The 19,550-nt window shown below is 39.5% G+C and overlaps 1 protein-coding gene across 1 annotated transcript in view; it reads left to right on the top strand.

The window, feature by feature from the left end:
- The first annotated feature begins 482 nt into the window (after positions 1–482).
- The window catches only part of lnpep (leucyl/cystinyl aminopeptidase), a 100,343-nt gene continuing 81,275 nt past the window's right edge, over positions 483–19,550 (top strand). The window contains exon 1 of the mRNA XM_080189084.1: positions 483–982. Coding sequence (XP_080045210.1) covers positions 961–982 — 22 coding nt within the window. The 5' untranslated portion in view covers positions 483–960. The remainder of the gene's footprint in view (positions 983–19,550) is intronic.

Raw genomic sequence — 19,550 nt, 5'->3', positions numbered from 1 at the left:
ATATTTAGGCATTCAGGATAAACACTAAAGTGAATAAAAAGATGATTTGCAGTTTAACAATTTTTGGCTGGGGTAAATACATGTGATGTGTTGAGTCATACAGAACGAGGAAGATCCACAATGGTTAGAACAGAATTAACTGAGTAAAGTACTGCAATTATTTTTGGTGTTACTAAACCAGAGACAGTGGAGGGAGACATACATCCTGCGATGTCTGTGAAAGTCAGGTGAAACTCAATGTTTTGGGAGTTGAGTAAATTAATAACTAACCATCATGAAAATATAAGTAAACTGACATTGTGCAACCTAATATAACCGTACCTCTCCCTCTTCCAAATAAAAGCGAGGTTGTGGAAGAAACCACTGATACAGCTGGTAACATGTTTGAATCCTATTTCTAACTAAAACACTGCAGCTCCAATACTGGGAAGTGGTTTGATTCTTGTGTTAAAAAAATGATTTAGTCACATGGCAATGGAGAAGAAAACATTGGAAGGACTGAGTGACTGACTCAGTGAAAGGCACTTGGTCTGTGAAAGAAGGGATCTGAAACTTGAGCAGAGTGGCAGTCTCTGCAGTGTGTGCAATTCGTCGATCGACCTATAGAGCCTGTCTCGAAGGAGAACAGCTTATGAGAGCAAAAAGAGGAAGAAAACACGAGTTAAGATGGTCGACAGCGAGCTGCCTTTAAACCGTGCAGTTTGCAAAGAGATGGCAACATAAGAGAAAAAAAAATTCTCCCATCCTTCAGGAGGCTTTGTGCATTTAGACATTTCCCGCAAGAGAAGAATATGTGGCATTAAATTTCAGATGGGAATGCTGTGTTTTCCTCTTTAGCCTGACTGCTGTTGCAGCAAGTGCGAGTTGTTTATTACTGTCAGTGTTTAGAACATTGAGCTGCCTGTTCAGTGGAGCTGCTGAGAAGGATCGGAACCAAGAGCGAAGGCCCCGGCCACAGCCATGGAGCCAGGCTTTCACAGCGGTAAGTGAATGTTGTGGCACTAACATTGCATCAAACACAAATGTTGCAAAGTTGGTAACAACTGTTGGGCGAGGGAGACTGGCGAAGAAAAACAATAAGCATCCAGTGACATTGTGCAGGGTATTTTGCAAAGCTAAATCTTTCGCACTTGTGGCTTTCTTTGTGAAACCTGTTTTTATGTTTCATTTCGAGAGACAATTTAGATTAGTTCTTGTTTGGGGTTTTTTTTTTGCAATACGTAGAATGTGTAAACGTCCTAATTTGGGGCTTAAACTGGCGCGATTAGATAAAATCAGTCTGTTTCCAATTTCCCGGTCGTTTTCATGTTTCACTCAATCTTCACCCCAGGGGTTAATTTTCAACGGAACTTTAACCCCTCCGTGGGGAACGGATGGGATTTCTTGGGGACCAGGATCAAACAATAACTCATAAGTGGTTGAAATGTTATATGCAAGAGATCTGTTGCACACCCACATAGTGTAGCCGGTTTATGACTCGGATACGTTTTCTGAAGAACTTTACCATAGCCTTGCACATTTTAAAATAAAAAGAATCTTTGTCTCAAGTCTTCCACTGTCCAGCACCGGGACAGTTAACTTAGAGGTGGTATTTAATAACGTATTGACCCTGATGGGATAAAGGAGGGCTTTATAAACACATTTCTAATGCTGTTTAAAAATATTCATTACTTCTGACTTTTTTGGCCGATCGACGCTAGTCATAACTGAGACTGAGCCTTTAATTTTGCAAAACATCCTCTATTTCCTTTGTTTTCGCAATGTAGACCTGTAGGACAAAACTAGCATTGCTCATGAATAATAGCAAAGAGAAAATGGATAGCGATAGTAAAATTATTCAGGTAACGTGCCATGGAACAGCAGCAAAAGTTCTGTATGATTTGAACGTATGTTAAACTATAAAATCAAATTACTGGTTTTGTAACACCCCAATTTATGATCTGAATGAAGGAAGTAATGAAATACAGCCGCACAAAATGTACATTTTGCTGCAAATATTTCAACGCAATCTTTTTACAACAATGAAAACCAGCAATGTCAGAATTACAAGTTTAAAGCAATATTCATGTGATTGAAAAAAAGCCGATAATTTAGTCATCAGTATATCCCTTTAATTTGGTTTGTCACTCCCGATTTGAAATGATGGATTATAAGAGCAGATGAACATTGTGTTTCGTGAGAGGGCACTATTGTTTGCCTAACTCCCCTTAAAAGGTCAGAAGTTGTTCCATCTGATCGTGTTTCTGATGTGTGAGCCGCACCCCAGCTGGGGACGCATTTATTTTGTTGATCCACGCCCCAGTGTGTCTTTAGAGTATCTTGGTTTAGGTCTACTGGACTTAGAAATTGCAAGTTTTCACTGTAGTTAATCCAAAATGATTTTCGTTTTTAAATTCACATTCTTGAGAATTAAAATAGCAAATGAGTAGAATCCAGTAACAATACATCTTTGTGCAGTTTCCAGTACTGCTTACCTTGATGAAGTATCAAATGTGCTCAGCCAAGCAATTGCATGATTGAGATAAGAGGGGAGGGTCTTATTATAGAAACCGGAAGGAATACAAGATGGTAAATGTTGACCTTTTTCTCTATATTCACACAACACAATGCATTCCTGTTTCTGTATCCCTTGCACTTGATTATCTACATTAGCTCATAACATGTGAGCTAATGTTATCTACATTAAACAGCAACAGCTGAAGAAGGTTAGGGAGCATAAACACCAAATGTGAATTAGTATCTGATGAGGCTATGACTGGACTGTATTGTGGACAGGTGGAAGTGATGAATCATTAAGAACAGATAAATGATTATTGGTGTTTTAATTGTCTCTTGAGCTGCTTTTATTAACACATTGTTTGGAGGCTAGTTCCACTTTGAAGTTGCAGCCTGAGCTCCCAATAAATCCCATTTATCCATGGATGTTGTACTGACTTGCATTGATTCTTGGTCTAGTAACAGCTTAATTCTTTTTATTTTCCCCTTGTTTTCAATCCCTCCACAGCTTATCTGTTTTGAAGTCACTTTGGCACCTTTTGAGAATGTTTACTTTTTTTTGCCTTGTAGCTTGGCCTATTCAGCACCTTTTTATTTCTGGGTGATATGCACTTTAATCACTAGATGGTTTTGTCTCATAGGTGAGTGAATGTTATAGGTTGGTCTCCAAAGAATAGACAACAAGATTGACCATTGACAGAGCATCCCAGGCTTTGGTATTTAAGTATTGCCGCTCACTCACCACTAATAAAGAAACATTGACAGGACTGACTGCCAAGGAAATAATTTCCAAAAACAGTGAATGAAATTTGTATGTTGCTGGAAGTTGAAACATTTGGCTTTTATTGTTAACTTGGCTGACCAAAACATTTCAAGTGACTATATTTAAGTATGATCATTTAGTAAATACTGATCCTGTGCACTTAACAGCTAATTTGAAACATTGCCATTGCTTTACTTTTGAATTATATTTTGCACTGTAATTTGAATATATCTTCATTGTAGTTTACCAGTTTTCAGAAATGTGGTTTTATTTGCGCTAATATCATTATCAAAAACATTAAAGGCAGATTTTATGGGTATGAGCATTGCCTTTTACAACTAAATATTGGGAATTGACTTTGGTCTCCAATACAAATTTGTTTTCTAGACATTGACTCCATCTCGCTACAATTAGCCATTTGAGCCCCAGATGGATGTCTGGCCACAAATGTGTGCCATCATTAAGAACACTTATTTCTACTTGCATCACCAAAATCCACCCCTTCTCAGCTCATCCGCTAGAATATCCATCCATGTTTTTGTTACCTCTAAATTAGTCTATTCCAACACACTGAGATCAGCCTAACATCTTCCTCCCTCTGTAAACTTGAGGGTCTACCATCTTCCTCTGTAAACTCTGCACGTGCCCTAACACAACACTGTTGTGCTCTCTAACTGCCATGGGCTCCCAGTGAGCAGCGTTTCAGTTTTAAAATTCTCATCTTGTTTTCAAATCCTTCCTTGCTCCTCCTAACTTTGTAACCTCCTCCAGCCCTACACCACTCTGCTCTGTGTTTATCAATTTTTTTCTCTTGTAGATGTGCAATTTTAATTGTTCTGTCATTGATGACTGCTTTCAGCTTCCTTGGCCCTAAGCATTCTCTCATTTTTCTCCTCTCTCTCTGTTCTTTCTTTTCTTGCAACAACAGCTATTCATGATCCCACCATTCACTCCTCTAGATACATCCTATGTTTCTTGTCTCATCACCACTCCTGGCCTTGCACTCTTCTATCATTTAATTTCACTTGCCCTCCACCTTATTTCAGATTTCTCTTTTTTGTTCTATTCCTCTCCCCCGCCCCCCTTTTTATTTGCTCCAAAACCTATTACATTTCTTACCTTTCTGGTTCTGATGAAAGGTCAAAGAGTTGAAACATGAACTATATTTTCTTCTCTAAGACTTTATAAGACCCTTGTCAGACCCCACGTGGAGTACTGTGCGCAGTTCTGGTCGCCTCACTACAGGAAGGATGTGGATGCTATTGAGAGAGTACAGAGGAGATTTACAAGGATGTTGCCTGGATTGGGAGGCATGCCTAATGAAGTTAGGTTGAGGGAGCTAGGTCTCTTCTCCCTGGAGAGACGAAGGTTGAGAGGCGACCTGATAGAGGTTTATAAAATGTTGAGAGGAATAGATAGGGTGGATTCTCGGAGGCTATTTCCCAGGGCTGAAATGGTCGCTATGAGAGGACACAGGTTTAAGGTGCTGGGAAGCAAGTACAGGGGAGATGTTAGGGGTAAGTTTTTCACTCAGAGGGTGGTGAGTGAGTGGAATTGGCTGCCATCGGTGGTGGTAGAGGCAAACTCACTGGGGCCTTTTTTAAAAGACATCTGGATGAGTATATGGGATTTAATGGGATTGGGAGTTACAGGTAGTTCTATGGCTTGGTAGGCATGGATGCGATCGATGCAACTTGTGGGCCGAAGGGCCTGTTTGTGCTGTAGTGTTACATGTTCTATTTTCTACTTACCTTTCTCTTTTTAAGATCTTCCTTAAAACTGATTCGTTGCCCATGCATGTGGTCATCTGACCTAATATCTCATCTATGACTTTGTCAGATTTGGCTTGATAATATTCCTATGTATTGTGTGAAGCACTTTGGGAAGTTTAAATTTTTTAATAGTCTCATAAGTAGGCTTACGGCAATGAAGTTATTGTGAAAATCCCCTAGTTGCCACACTCCGGCGCCTGTTCGGGTACACTGAGGGGAAAATTTAGTATGGCCACGTTTTTCAGATTGTGGGAAGAAGTCGGAGCGCAGGAGGAAACCCATGCAGACACGGAGAATATGTGTGGAGTTTTGCACAATGTCTTAAGCTTGGAATTGAACCTTGGTCCTGTGAGGCAGCTGTGCTACACTATAGATACAATGTGTTGTTTGCTGTCATTTGGGTACACTGTAGCCTTTCCACTGTATAATTGGGCGTATTGATCACTGAAAAGTTGCAAAGTAACTGTGCAATATGTTGATTACATTGAAGTCAGCAATACGAATGGACATATATTTGATATGACCATTCCATGAATTTACAAATCAATTTTTCTTCAACTTTTGGTCGGGTTGCAGTCAGGGTTACATTTCTGCAATTCAATAAACCTACTTACGCTAGTAATCTCAGGTTCTTCAGTTTGTGTGTAAGTATTAATACGAGTGTGTTAGCTTGGATTCTAGGTCAGAATGTTACGGCTTCAACTACTCTGGTTTAGCGCAGAATCTAGGCTGACACTCCAGTAGTGTAGTACTGACTAAATTTGATGTTGTCAAAGAAGTTGCACCTTTCTAAATGCAATTTTAAACCAAAGCCTAATTGTCTCTTCCAGTTGTTTAGATTGATGTTCTACTCCAAGCAAGGATTTGAAGAAGAGAAGGGAGATTTCCTGGTGTTTCTGATATTTATTCCTTAATTATTATCTTGAAAACCAGATTAATTGATCATTTGCCTTACTGTTGTTGAGAGATATTGCTGTGATCAAAATGGCTTTCGTGCTTGCTTGTATTACTGCACTTTCTATGTAATAGTGTTGCTTTACGCAATGATGCACTTAAATGGAATCCACATGCATATATGAGGGAGAAGTGAATATCGGAAATAGAGGAGAACTAAGGGGCTAATAAAAGAGGAAGAACTTAGGAAACTGAGATCAATAGAGGAAAAGTGTTGGAAAAATGTTTTAAACATTTAAAGCTGGCAAACCCCCAGGACCTGATAGCCTAATATCTCAAACTCTAAAAGAGGCAGCTACAGTGATCATGGATACGCAGGTTATGATTTTGCATTATTTCCTACATTCTAGAACAGTTCTTGTGGATCGGAAATTTGTAAAAGTAACACCAATTTTCAAGAAAGAAAGAAGGAAGGGAGAAAGCTGAACTGCAGACCAATTAGCTTGACATCAGTTGTCATAAAAATGTTAAACATTTTTGTTAAGGTATCCTTATCAATGCTTTTAGTCTATACAAGGGCCTATTGAGTTGGGTAATATTATAAACGTGGACGGAGAATTAGATATTGGACAGGAATAAATTGGGCATTTTCAAGTTGGCAGGCTCTAATTAGTGGATTGCTGCAAGGATTAGTGCAGGTGACTGAGCTATTTGCAATCTATTAATGACTTCGACAAAGCAGCCAAGAGTAGTGTTCCGAAGCTTCATATTCAAAGCTCGTGGGAATGCAAGCTGTGAGGATGGAAAGTTGCTGCAAGAAGATATGTCAGTGGCAACAAAGTGACAGATTGAATATAACGTGGGGAAGTGAGAGATTTTTCCCTTTGTCATAAAAGATATTCTGCTTTCCTATTCTTAAAAGGCATGAAGCTAGTAAATGAATGTTGGTGCTCATAGACACTTGGATGTATTCTGTAAGGAGCACAGAATTAGCATGCTGGTACAGCAAGCAGTTAGGAAGGCAAATTGTGTGTTGCTTTTTAGTATGTAGAGTAAAAAAAATGCCTTGTTACACAATTATTTGGTGAGCCATTACCTGGAGTAGTGTGTGCCAATCTGGTCCACATCCAAGAAAGAATGTATTTGGCTTGGAGGTGGGACAGCAATTCTTCATTGGTTCCTGGAATTAAGCTAAGCTAAATTGGACCTATACACTCTAGGGTCTAGAAGAATAAACAGTCATCCCGTGGAAACGTTCTGAATGATCTTGACTCACTGAGAGATTCTTTGCTTGGAGAATGTTGAACATGGGACACACAACCTTAGGAAAAGTTGCTAATTATTTTAGGGCTAAAATTGAATTTTACTCAGTTTTTTTTAATATTGCCTATCCCACATAGTTTGAACAGTTCTTCATTGTGATTACTCAAGATGGAGATCAGTAGATTTTTGATCATTTGGGGAAGTTGAAGAATTTAGCAAGTAGACTGGAAAGTGAAATTGAGGCATTAGGTTTGCCATTAAAGGCAGGGCAGGCTTGAGGACTGAATGGTTCATTTGTATTTTTAATAAAGACAGAGGTTGAGTAGATGGGGGGGAGGTAATTATAATGGGAGTAGGCTTATGTGGAATATAAAAACTGGCTGACTGGGCACAGTGATCCCTTTTCTTGGCTGTGTGATGCTAAGAGATGCAATAAAACTGTATAAAGGTCAACCATGATTGAACTACCTTGTAACAAAACTTGTTTAATTGCAGCAGCGAAATAAATCAACCCCACACAGTCCTTTCACGTCTCAAATTGTTGGCTAGTTTCATCAATATATTTTTCAGCTTTTAATTTTGAATCTCCTGATATCCATTTGAAAACCTTTACATTGAGGGATTTTTCCCATGTCCTTTCCCTCCCCCATCCCCACCCCCACCCCAGTACGTTAGGTCGTGCAAGAACTTGGATGAAGAGGTTGGACTTGGTTTCTGGATTTTGTTCATCAAAATAAATTGAGTAAATGTCAGACGGATAGTGTTTGCACACATGGGGAGAAATTTAGGACTGCTGGCGGCTTTCCAGCTCCAGTGATGCAGCTCTGTACACGCACTCACTCTTGTTCTTAACCAGCTTGCCCAAGAATTTCCTCACTGCTGCTCTACAAGTTCTTTGATCTGAAGGGGCCGCCTTGCACTGTCTAACACATGGTTTTATTGTCCTCCTGTTAGTTAGGTGTGCCTCCAGCATTCCTCCAAAAATGTAGCTTTTGAGGCACCTGTAATCTTTTTATTTGATCATGGAACATGAGCATCACTGACTAGGCCAGCATCTATTGTCCATCCCCTGTTGCTGTTGAGAAGGTGGTGGTGAGCTGACATCTTCAACCACTGTAGCCTGTGTGCTGCAGGAGCACCCATAAAGCCATTAGGAAAGGAATTGGGATTTTGATCCAGGGAAGGAGCGATTGTACAATTTCAGATCAAGGCGTTGTGTGACTTAGAGGGAAACTTCAAGGTGATAGTGTTCCCATGCATCTACTGCTTTTGGAAGGTGCTGTTAAAGGAACTTTAGTGAATTGTTGCTGTGCATCTTGTAGATGGTATACACTGCTGTCACTGTGTATTGTTTGTGCATGTTTAAGCTGGTGGAGGGGTGCCAATGAAGTTGGCTGCTTTGTTCTAGATGGTGTCAAGCTTCTTGAATGTTGCTGGAGCTTCACTCAGCCAGGCAAGTGGAAATTATTTTATCACGCTCCTACTTGTGCCTAGTAGATGGTGGACAGGCTGTGGGGAGTGAGAAGATGAGTTACTCTGTGAAGAATTCTGATTTGCTCTTGTAGCCACAGTATTAATATGGCTGTTCCAGTTCAGTTTCTGGTCAGTGGTACCCGTCATAATGATGTTAGAATCTGGCAGTACTATTGCTGAAACTATCTTGTTGGAAAGAATCTAGCAATTGGTGGTTTGGTGGCACAGTGGCTAGCCCTGCTGCCTCATAGCGCTAGGGTCCCCAGTTTGATTCTGGCCTAGGATGATCGTCTGTGTAGAGTTTACGTTCTCCCATGTCTGAGTAAGTTTCCTCCAGGTCCTCTGGTTTCCTCCCATTGTCCAAAGATGTGTGGGTTAGGTGGATCGGTCATGCTAAACAAAATGCCCTCTTAGTGTCAGGGGGATTATCAGGATAAATACGTGGGGTTACAGGAATAGGGCCAGGTGGGATTGTTGTAAATTCAGGCTCAATGGGCCGAATGATCTCCTACTGTACTTGAGGATTATAGGTGGCCTTTGTCTTGTATGAATGTTAGTTGCCACTTATCAGCCCAAGCCTGAATATTGTTCAATTTAGACACAGGCAACTTCAGCCTTTGAGGAGTCATGAATGGTGCTGCACATTGAGCAATTATCTCGCCTGATCTTTAAGATGGAGAGAAGGTTTGTTTTTAGAATTAGTTTGGCAGAAGTCCTGGAGGCTACTTCATTCTTGCTGTGTCTGAAACTTCAGGTGCTAAAAGGTAACTTCCTGTCACCTTGCTTTGGCTCCCTACATCCATTAGCTGCAAACAAAGTATTGAATTGTGTAATGTGTAAGGTAGCTGAAAGTCAGGATGACATTTGGGACATGTAACTGTACACCATATGACATTTTGAGCCAGATTGGCATTTGGCCAGTACCATCCTTCATCACTCGAGCAAGACACAATTGTTCTATTTGTCTTCTATCTCAAGTTGCATGACAGGGCTGTAGGAATAAATGCAAAGCCACAATACTATTTTTGCTGATGTATTTTGAAAATATGCTTGTAACTTTATGAAGTAGGTAAAACAAAAAAAAATGCTTATTGTGTAAAAGTTCAGTGTTTGGAATTAAATTAAAACATGTATGATGTAACAGTTTACGTTTTCTAAAAACTAACATCGGGCTTTTTATTTAAAATGCTGGTAGAAACTTAGAATTCTATGTATTACAATATCAGAACACAGGGCGGCACAAGTGTTTGATCTGTGGATCATAGACTTGTTCCAAGCCTGCTCAAAGAATGAGTCTTCAAGTTCAACCATATATTGGGAAGAAAGTTCCAAACCAAGATATAAAGTCTTGACACTGATATATTTGGCCTTTTCTAATATAAATAGAGAGAGAATTTGTATTGAAATGTGATTTTGTTTTAGCAATAGCTTCCTATTATGCTGTGGATCACATGCAATAATGATTATATTGTCAGCTGGAAAGTTCTATAAATTAACCAACTAGATGAATAGTGAGCTATGTTTGGTTATTCAGAAAGACTGAAAGATGTTAACTTTTCTTTGTAATGGTTTCTGAAGGTACTGGACCAAGATCCTCTCTATTCTGTCCTCTTTTCACTGTCAGTCGAAGCATCTCCTGCATGTTGTCTTGCCTGCTGTCAATCATGGAACTGATTACCCACTGTCTCTTTTTTTTAATCGCTGATATACTAAGTGGCATTTCCAGAGACCTGATAGCAAGTCATGTGCTACTTTGGGTTGGGATGTAGCTGATGGGATGGGGAGGTGTGTGTGTGTGTGTGTGTGTGTGTGTGTGTTGGAGGGTGGTGGACTATGGTGGAGAGGAGGTAGAAAATAAATATCTGAAAGAACTGCATGCTTTGTGAATGATGTCTGGTCCTCACTGCATCTTCAATGTGATGAAGATGGCAATAGGTAAAATTTTATCTTTTACAATGAACTTGAATAGCGATGGAGTGGCTTTAGTTGAGAAGCTTTACAGATTATTACTGAAACCATAGAGACTTCTCAAATAGCAAGAGAATGGGTATTATCTTGTTTACAAGCTAAACCTGTTTAGCGCGCACGACTGGTTAATTGGTTTCTGCTTTCCCTTCCCAATTCTATTTTAAGTTGTCAGAACTAATGAAATCTGCACCTATGTGAATATGTTGTGCAGGTTCTACGGCAGCAAATGTTGCAAATGCTTATGGAATTTGTTTTTGCTTGTGGCACACACGTCAACAGTTTCAATGTTCAAACTAAACCGGTACATTTCTGAGCTTGCTCAGGTGGTGCCAAGAATAGGATTCATCTACAGCCCATTTTCCAACTGCCAGCTAACAATGATTCTCTTCACAGTGATAACATAATATAATCAGCCTGATTTTCCCCTCGCATACACACACAAATAGGCAATTATCCAGAATGCTATTATTAATTAAGGCCTGTTTAATTCAGACTGCTAGAAGGGACCAGCATCAGGCCATATATGTAATTACTTAAAATGCCTCTGGTTAATGCGTCACAGTGAATACAAGTCATGAGCTGTCAGCACCTGCTTTCATATTAGCTGGTTCTGTTCTGGATGAGCATCCTATTTAAGATGAGCAAGGATGCACTTTCCAACCTCAGGAAATCTGTCATCACTTGAGATTTCCTTCCTTCCTTTTTAGCTCTCCAGCATGCTTTATCAGCTTACTGTATTTCCCTTTTCATCATCGTGGCTTGTAAGGAGAATAATAAAGAATCCCCTTCCAAGATTACATTGTAAGATTAATTGCCTTGGGACTGTATGCCTTAACTTGTTTGTATGAAACATCACTCCCCACCTACCTTTTCAAATGTTATTTCATTTGTATTGCTGATACTCTCTGATCCAACATGTAGATCTCTTTATAATCCTGCTGGTAAATCTTCTGATGGGTCGAACTTGAACAAATGTATATTGAAACAGCTGTTATAGATTTAATAGGAACAGATGTCACTTGCAATCTTTGTCCTTATGACCAATTATTGACAGTATTGACAAACTGAACATGTTCTGATCATTTTGTTATTTGAAGATGGAGTTCCATTCATGGTTGTTACGGTTTTTATATGCTATAATTGCACAGGGTTCTTCTGCATCTCTTTTATTCCAATTTCATAGAATCCCTACAGTGCAGAAGGAGGCCATTTGACCCATTGAGTCTGCACTGACTGTTTGACCGAGTATCTTACCCAGGCCCCCTCTCCTGCCCTCTTCCCGTAACCCCACATATTTACCATGACCAATACATCTAACCTATACTTTTGGGACACTAAGGGGCAATTCGCCTAACCAGCACATCTCTGGACTGAGAGGGGAAACTGAAGGACTCAGAGGAAACATGCTGAGACAATGTACAAACCCCACACAGAATCATCCAAGGCCAGACTTGAACCTGGGTCCCTGGCAATGTGAAGCATCGGTGCATGCAGCTGTTTCTTGGTCTTTGCTGATCCAGAGACAGTCTACAAAAACTCTTGTAGGAAACATGCCTCCTTGTGTGATTGCATATTTGCAAATAGTCTTTTTAGCTCCTACGTCCTAAGGGGATGAGCTAATCAAACTTCGCAATCAAAAACGTGCAAGTTAAATCGGCCTGTTTTGATCTGCACCAATAAAGATTCTAAAGTCAGTGATGTATTCTGCACATAGACTCCATGCATTTCTCTGTCCTGGTGTCCGGACTTGGACCATGTAGTTTAATGCTGACCCAAGACTGTACCACTGATTCTATCCCCCCCTCTACTCATGGACATTCTGCACTGTATCGTTTTCAGCCTTAGCATCCACTTTGACCCCGAGCTGAACTTTCAACCCTATATCCTCTCTAGCAGAATATCTGCTACCTTCCAGCTCTGTAATGTCACCTGTCTCTGCCTCTGCCTTGGCGTGTCTCCTGAAACACTCAATCATACTTTTATTTCCTCCAGACACAGACATTCCAGTGCTCTTCAGACCAGTCTGCCATTTTCCAACTTCCATTAACTTGAGCTCACTGAAAACTCTGTCCGTACCCTCACAACATTCCCCCCACACCCCCCCCCCATGCTAACTGACCTACATTAGCTTCCAATCTTTTACATCAATTAAAATCCCCATGCTCAAATTAATTTGAGGCCTATCCCTACTACTGTGACCTCTTCCAGTCCCTACAACTCACTGCCAGCTCTGTTACTCTGACTATCTATGTATCATTCTTTTACTTCACTTTTGGCAATGTCCAAAGTTCTGGAATACTCTCCCTTGCTTTCCCTTAAAATCTATTTTAAACCTGTCTCTTTGAACAAACTTGTGGCTATTTCTCCAAATACTTTCTCCATCAACTGGTTTCATATTGTTTGTTTTTGCATCTGTATAGCATCTCAGGACATTTATCCTAAACTAATGACAGTATATAAATGCAAGGTTTTTTGCACAAGAAAATTTACCAACTATGAGCTAGATCAGTCGTGCAACATGATATCGTTGTAGGAATTTGGTTATCCTTGTACGTGAGTCACAAAGTTAACACGCAAATAATATGTTAGCCTTTATTGCAAGGAGTTGAAGTATGAGAATAAAATCATCCTCGTGCAATTACACAGATCCCCAGTTGGAGCACTGTGCACAGTTTTAATCTCAGGACACAAAAAAGGATATATTTTCCTTAGATGGTGCGCAACAAACGTTCACTAAAATAATCCTTCTTGTAAGGAGGGTACTGTCTGATAAGGAGAGATTGAAGTATAGAAGGATAAGCTAATTTTTACTTAGAGGTTAGCAAGATTAGTGGGTAAATATGTAGGGATTTGGGGGTAGGGCCTGGGTGGGATTGTGGTCGGTGCAGACTCGATGGGCCGAATGGCTTCTTTCTGTACTGTACGGTTTCTATGATTTCTAGAACACAACTGGCAATCTCACTAAATTGTATCAAATTCTTAAGGGGCTTGACAGGATAGATGCAGAGGCTATATGTCCTGGTTGTAGAACTAGTGGTTGTAGTCTGTGGATAAGGGGCTGCCATTTATGACAGGGACAAGAAACGTCTTCACTCAGAGGATTGTAAATCTTAAGAATTTTCTTCCCCAGAGGGCCGTGAATGCCAAGAGTACATTTAAGGCTGGCCAATAGACCTTAGATATTAAAGCAATGAGAGGATGTGAAGTTGGCGTAGAAGTTCTGCTGTGACCATATTGATGTAGCAGGCTTAAGGGACTGTGTGGCCTATTCCACCTATTCTTTATGTTTTTATGTAACTATTGTTATGACCTTGGGGACCATTAATGCTTAAGGAGAAATCTGAACATACCAAGATTAACTGACAGAGCTATTCCACTGGATTTCACACATTCATACAAAAACCAACTTGACTGTTTGTTGTAAAAGAATTAAACAGTGCAAACACTATTAATTTAATGCTACCATTAATAACAACTACTTAGTTATAAACTGTGATTTACTGTTCATTTTCCCCACTCCTCCGTCCCAAGAGTTCTCTTATACGTTATAATCATTCACTTTTCTCTTAGGACCAACCCAAAGGTATGCTGCAGCCCTCTGGAATTTAATCTAATTCTCCTTCGTATTTTTGCTTTCTCCAATATATTAAATTTCATGGGGATCTTTCCATTAGCTTTAAGCAGTGAATTTTTTTCAAATTCTCGACTGCACTCCACAGTTCAAACTTCTGGCTTTCAGCTAAGGGTTGCCATTTTCTTCTTCCAGCTTTAAACTAGATAAATCTTTGAGCTGCCATTTGCCCTCACAAAATTCAAACTGAGCTTTAGACCCACCTGCATTTGGCAGACCTATAAAAGTAAGCATTTTTTCTGCTTAAAGTGCAGGCCTCATCAACATTTCTCTCCTGTTAATTTCAATCCAATGAATTGCAGCCTAAACCTAGGCCAAAGCTGCAACTATCTTTGTAGGAAACACCCAATCAAATTAAAGAACCTCCTTAACCTCGCAGCCTGTTTTTGTGATACTTTGGCATGTTCTCAAAACAGAAATGTTAACTAATTATTTTACCTTCAACATAACCCTTTGATTCTGTTATCCAGAAGAATAATTTTATTATGCTAATAGATTTTACAAATTTCTGTCCTCATCAAGGAATTCCCTTGTTGACAACCTTCCCCAGCCTCTTTTTATTTGAGAACTACATACAGAATTTAAATGTTTTATTGAAGTAATTGGAGACCCCCACAAGCCTGACAGTCAATTCATGTGTTCCCACTTTGACTATTGAATAAACATAGACTAAGTTTTAAGTGTAATAAAGTTAGCTTAACATCTGTCATTGGGAAAACACTAGAAGCTATTACTAAAGATGTTATAACAGGGTGCTTTGATAATTTCACGTTAATAAACAGAACCAGCATGGTTTTATGAAAGGGCAATCATGTTTAACCAATTTATTGATGTTCTTTGGAGAAATAACAGGTGTTGTGGATAAAGCTGAACTGGTTGATGTAGCTTAGAATTCCAGAAGGCACTTGAAAGTATTTATTGTGGAAAATAAAACCTCATGGTGTAGGAGATGGTACATTGACGTGGATAGAAGTTGGAAAGCTAACAGGAAACAGCACAAATAGGCCATTTTCTGGTTGGCAAAATGTGACACGTGTGTCATAGGGATCAACTCATTATAATTGATATAGATCACTTGGATGAAGGGACCGATGGTTTGGTTATTGTCTTTGCTGATGACAAAGATAAGTAGGAAAGTAAGTTGTGAAGAGGCCATAAGGTGGCTACAAAATGATACAGGTAAGTAGGCAAAGATCTAGCAAATTGAGCATAATGTGGGAAAGTATAAATTTAGCAGGAAGAATTTAAAAAGTATCATATTGCCTGCGTGATGAGAGATTGTCAAGCTCTGAGATGCAGAAGAATCTATGTGTCCTGGTGCATGAATTGCAAAAGGTTAACATGCAAGTACAGCAAGTAATTAGAAAAGCTATTAGAATTTTATATTTTATTGCAAGGACAATTGAATATGAGTCAGAAGGTTATGCTTCAGTTATGAAGGTGTTGGTGAGACCACATCTGGTACTGTTTACAGTACTAGTGTCCTTAGTTGAGGAAAGATATAAGTGCATTGACAGTACTTCAGAGAAGGTTTACTAGATTAATATTTGGAACAGGCAGCTTGTCTTACGAAGAAAGGCTGGGCAGGCTATCCTTGTATATGCTCGAATTTAGCAGAATGAGAAGCAGCTTGATTGAAATCTATATCATCCTGAGGTGACTTGTTGGGTGGATGTGGAAGAAATACGGGCTGCTGTTTCAAAATAAGGGGTCACCCACTTAAGACAGAGATGAGGAAAAACTTTTTCACTGAGGGATTTTCTTGCTCCAAAAGATGATTGAGGGTTGAGTCTCTGAATATCTTCAAAGCAGGAACAAAGAAAATTATAGCACAGGAACAGGCTCTTCGGTCCTCCAAGCGTGCACTGACCATGCCGCCCGACTTAACTAAAACCCCCTAACCTTCCGGGGACCATATCCCTCTATTCCCATCCTATTCAGGTACTTGTCAAGTTGCCCCTTAAAAGTCACTACTGTATCCGCTTCCACTACCTCTCCCAGCAACAAGTTCCAGGCATCCGCTACTTTGTGTTTAACAAAAAAAATCTGCTTTGTATATCTCCTTTAAACCTTGCCCCTCACACCTTAAACCTTAATTGATTTTTCGACCCTGGGGAAAAAGTCTTCCATCCTCGGAAATAGATGGATCCTTCATAAAGGGGGAAAGGTTATCAAGGGGAGGCAAGGATGTGAAGTTAAAATTATTGCAGCCCTGATCTTATTGAGAAGGCTTGAGGGGCCAAATCACCTACTGCTCATAATTCATATACTCAAATGGATAAAATTTTACTTTCTAAAACTCATTCTAAAATATTTGAATTATGAACTAGATATTTGCAACACTATGTAACTCGGATGGTTAAAGACATATTCTAAATATTTCTCCAGCAGAGTAGAATACAGCAGCCTTGATAAGGGAGGAGGTGTAAATGCAGCTTAAAGATACAATCGGTGACTGGGTCTTGAATTATGAGTTTAAAATTCTCCGGAACAATGTGAAAAATATAGAACTGTATTTTTAAAAATGGCTTTTGCTGAAAAGCTTCAATTATATATTTGATTACATTTTGAAAAAATAGTCATAAAACTAATATTGGTTTGGGCACTTGCACTCAACTACGTAAGCAGATAAAAATGTTTTGCGATCTCTATTTTTGGGATATTTAAGTGCCTTGTCCCCAGTAGTCCAATAGCAAAGTCATAAAGCTTTGTGTAGGAATTATAGTGACCCGGTGTCCTTATCTGCAGCATATCTGTCTTGTTCCTTTTTGTATGTTTACTAAGTGCATAGAAGTTAGTCTTCTGATTGAATTACAAATAACTGTTTTAACTTTTGGGAAGTATATGAGGAGGATCCAGAATAAAATTTGCTAATTGTTAACTGAGTACCACAATTTTCTATAACTAGCGCACTTTTAAAAAATTTGTTCTTGGTATGTGAGCATTGCTGGCTAAGCCAGAGTTTATTGCAAGTCCCTAAATGCCCTCAATCAGGTTGTGGTGAGGTGCCTTTGTGAACCATTATGGTACTGTAGCACCTTGATGCAGCTGAATGACTGGCTTGCTAGACCATTTCAAACTGCTGTTAAGAGTCAGCTTTAGAGCTGAATCTGAAGACTCGTGTAAGGATGGCAAATTTCCCCTCCTGAAGGACGTTAGTGAACAGAATGGCTTTTAATGAAATCTTGATAGTTTAATGATCATATTTACTAAGAATAACTAGTTAGTTACTTCATTTAATTATATACAGGTTGGGCTTGATGGGCCGAATGGCCTCCTTCTGCACTGTAGGGACTCTGTGATTAGCTGGGAGTTCATTTATGCTCCTATAAACTGTGTTGGTTAAAGAGGTGGATGTTTTATATTGTGTTTCTTGATAAAATAATCTTTACACACTTTTTACAAACATTAAGTTCCAGTTCTATCTTTCACCACCAGGCTTCACCAAGTAGAATTCCTTTATCTGGTTTTAAAGTACATTAAGGTCAGTAGAATTGGCTAGCAATTGGACTAAGTGCTGTTTATAAGCTTTTTAAAAATGGAGAGTGTTTCAGCACATTAAAACATTAATGGATGGTATGTGATGCAGATTTGAAGAGATGCTGCACTCTGCTGTGTTGTTTGAGGAAATATTAAGCAGAGTTAAGTGTCTCTGCACAGAGAGGAATAATGGGGGAGTCTGTTCCCAAAACAGACTCCCAAAACCTACTCCATGGACAATCTAGTAGCTGACTCGATGCAACGTTGCTTGAGATCTAAGTGCATTTTCAGTGTAAGTGATGTGTAACTTAATGGTAGACTTTTCCTTCCCTAACTGCTAAGAGGAAATGGAAAAGAAGATGACTTTCAATAAATTGGACACCTTACTGGAAATTGGGTGGAGAAATCAAATTGCCTGATATGCTGACTGTGTGACAAAAGCAGCAAAATCTATCTTGAATAGCTGAACTTTCTCCAAACCAAAAGTCGGATTTTTGTCACCGGAATCAACCCTCTGTCATCACATAGAAAATATTCTGATATTAAAATCACTTCAAATTCTATTAGAAATTGACATTGTGCTGACTGGTGGGTTGCATTGACTTGGACAGGTGAATAGATTGTTGACAGGCTAGCTATCATAAAACTGATGGGTATAAATTCAATCTGAGCTGTCCAAAGTCCATGTCAAGGTTACATCTCTTTCCCACACCTTCCATCACATACAGGAGTCTGATGTTGAAATAAGTATGTTTCAATTGCAGTCTGTTGCTTGACCCTAGGATCTCTGTCTAATTAATTTTCCTGAAATTGCATTAAGCCACAGTAACCTGGTTACCAGAGGTCACTGATTCAAAACAAAGGTTATTACTTTGCTCAAAACAAGTTGATTTTGTAAGTTCCAGAATATCTTCACAACAAACAAAAATAGCCACAATGGAAGCACTGAATGCTGTGAACATTAATACATATAATTAATTGTTCTGATTTAGTTATTTTTAATTTGAAGTGGTATCTCTATAAATAGTTTGTGCTTTATTTTCTTAGCAACATAAGAATTAGAAGGAGAAGTAGGCAAGTTCAACCCTTCGAGCCTGCTCTGCCATTTAATCAGATCACGGCTAATTTCTTTCTCATTTTAAATCCCCCCCCCCGCCAACTTCCCACCTGTTCCACATATCCCCTTATCCCTTTTTTTATTAGAAATTTACCTGTCTCCCTCTTGAAGCCATTCATTGATTCAGGAGATTAAGGGGTATGGGGAGAGGGCGGGAATGTGGAACTGAGCCACGACAGATCAGCCATGATCTTATTGAATGGCGGGGCAGGCTCGAAGGGCCAGATGGCCTACTCCTGCTCCTATTTCTTATGTTCTTATGTTCTAAAAAGAATGTTCATGATTGTGAGAGTGTCCAGAAATTGGGATCATAGTTTGAGGATAAGGGGCAAACCTTTTGGGATGAGGTGAGGAGAAATTTCTTCACCCAGGGAGTGGTAAGTCTATGGAATTCACTACCATGTAAAGTAGCTGAGGCCAAAACATAGTTTGATTTCAGGAAGGAATCAGATCTAGCTCTTAGGGCTAAAGGGATGGTGGGATATTGGCAAGTGTTGTCCAGCAATGTTGGATTGCAAATGTTGTCCCCTTGTTCAAGAAGGGGAGTAGAGACCATCCTGGGAATAACAGACCGGTGAGCCTTACTTTTCTTGTGAACATAAGAACATAAGAAATAGGAGCAGGAGTAGGCCATCTAGCCCTTCGAGCCTGCCCCGCCATTCAATAAGATCATGGCTGATCTGTCGTGGCTCA

This window comes from Carcharhinus amblyrhynchos, chromosome 5 (assembly GCF_965287045.1).
Source record: "Carcharhinus amblyrhynchos chromosome 5, sCarAmb.v2.hapA, whole genome shotgun sequence".
NCBI classification, from domain to species: Eukaryota; Metazoa; Chordata; class Chondrichthyes; order Carcharhiniformes; family Carcharhinidae; genus Carcharhinus; species Carcharhinus amblyrhynchos.
Note: the sequence above shows the minus strand (reverse complement) of the source record. Positions and strands in the feature narration are given on the sequence as shown.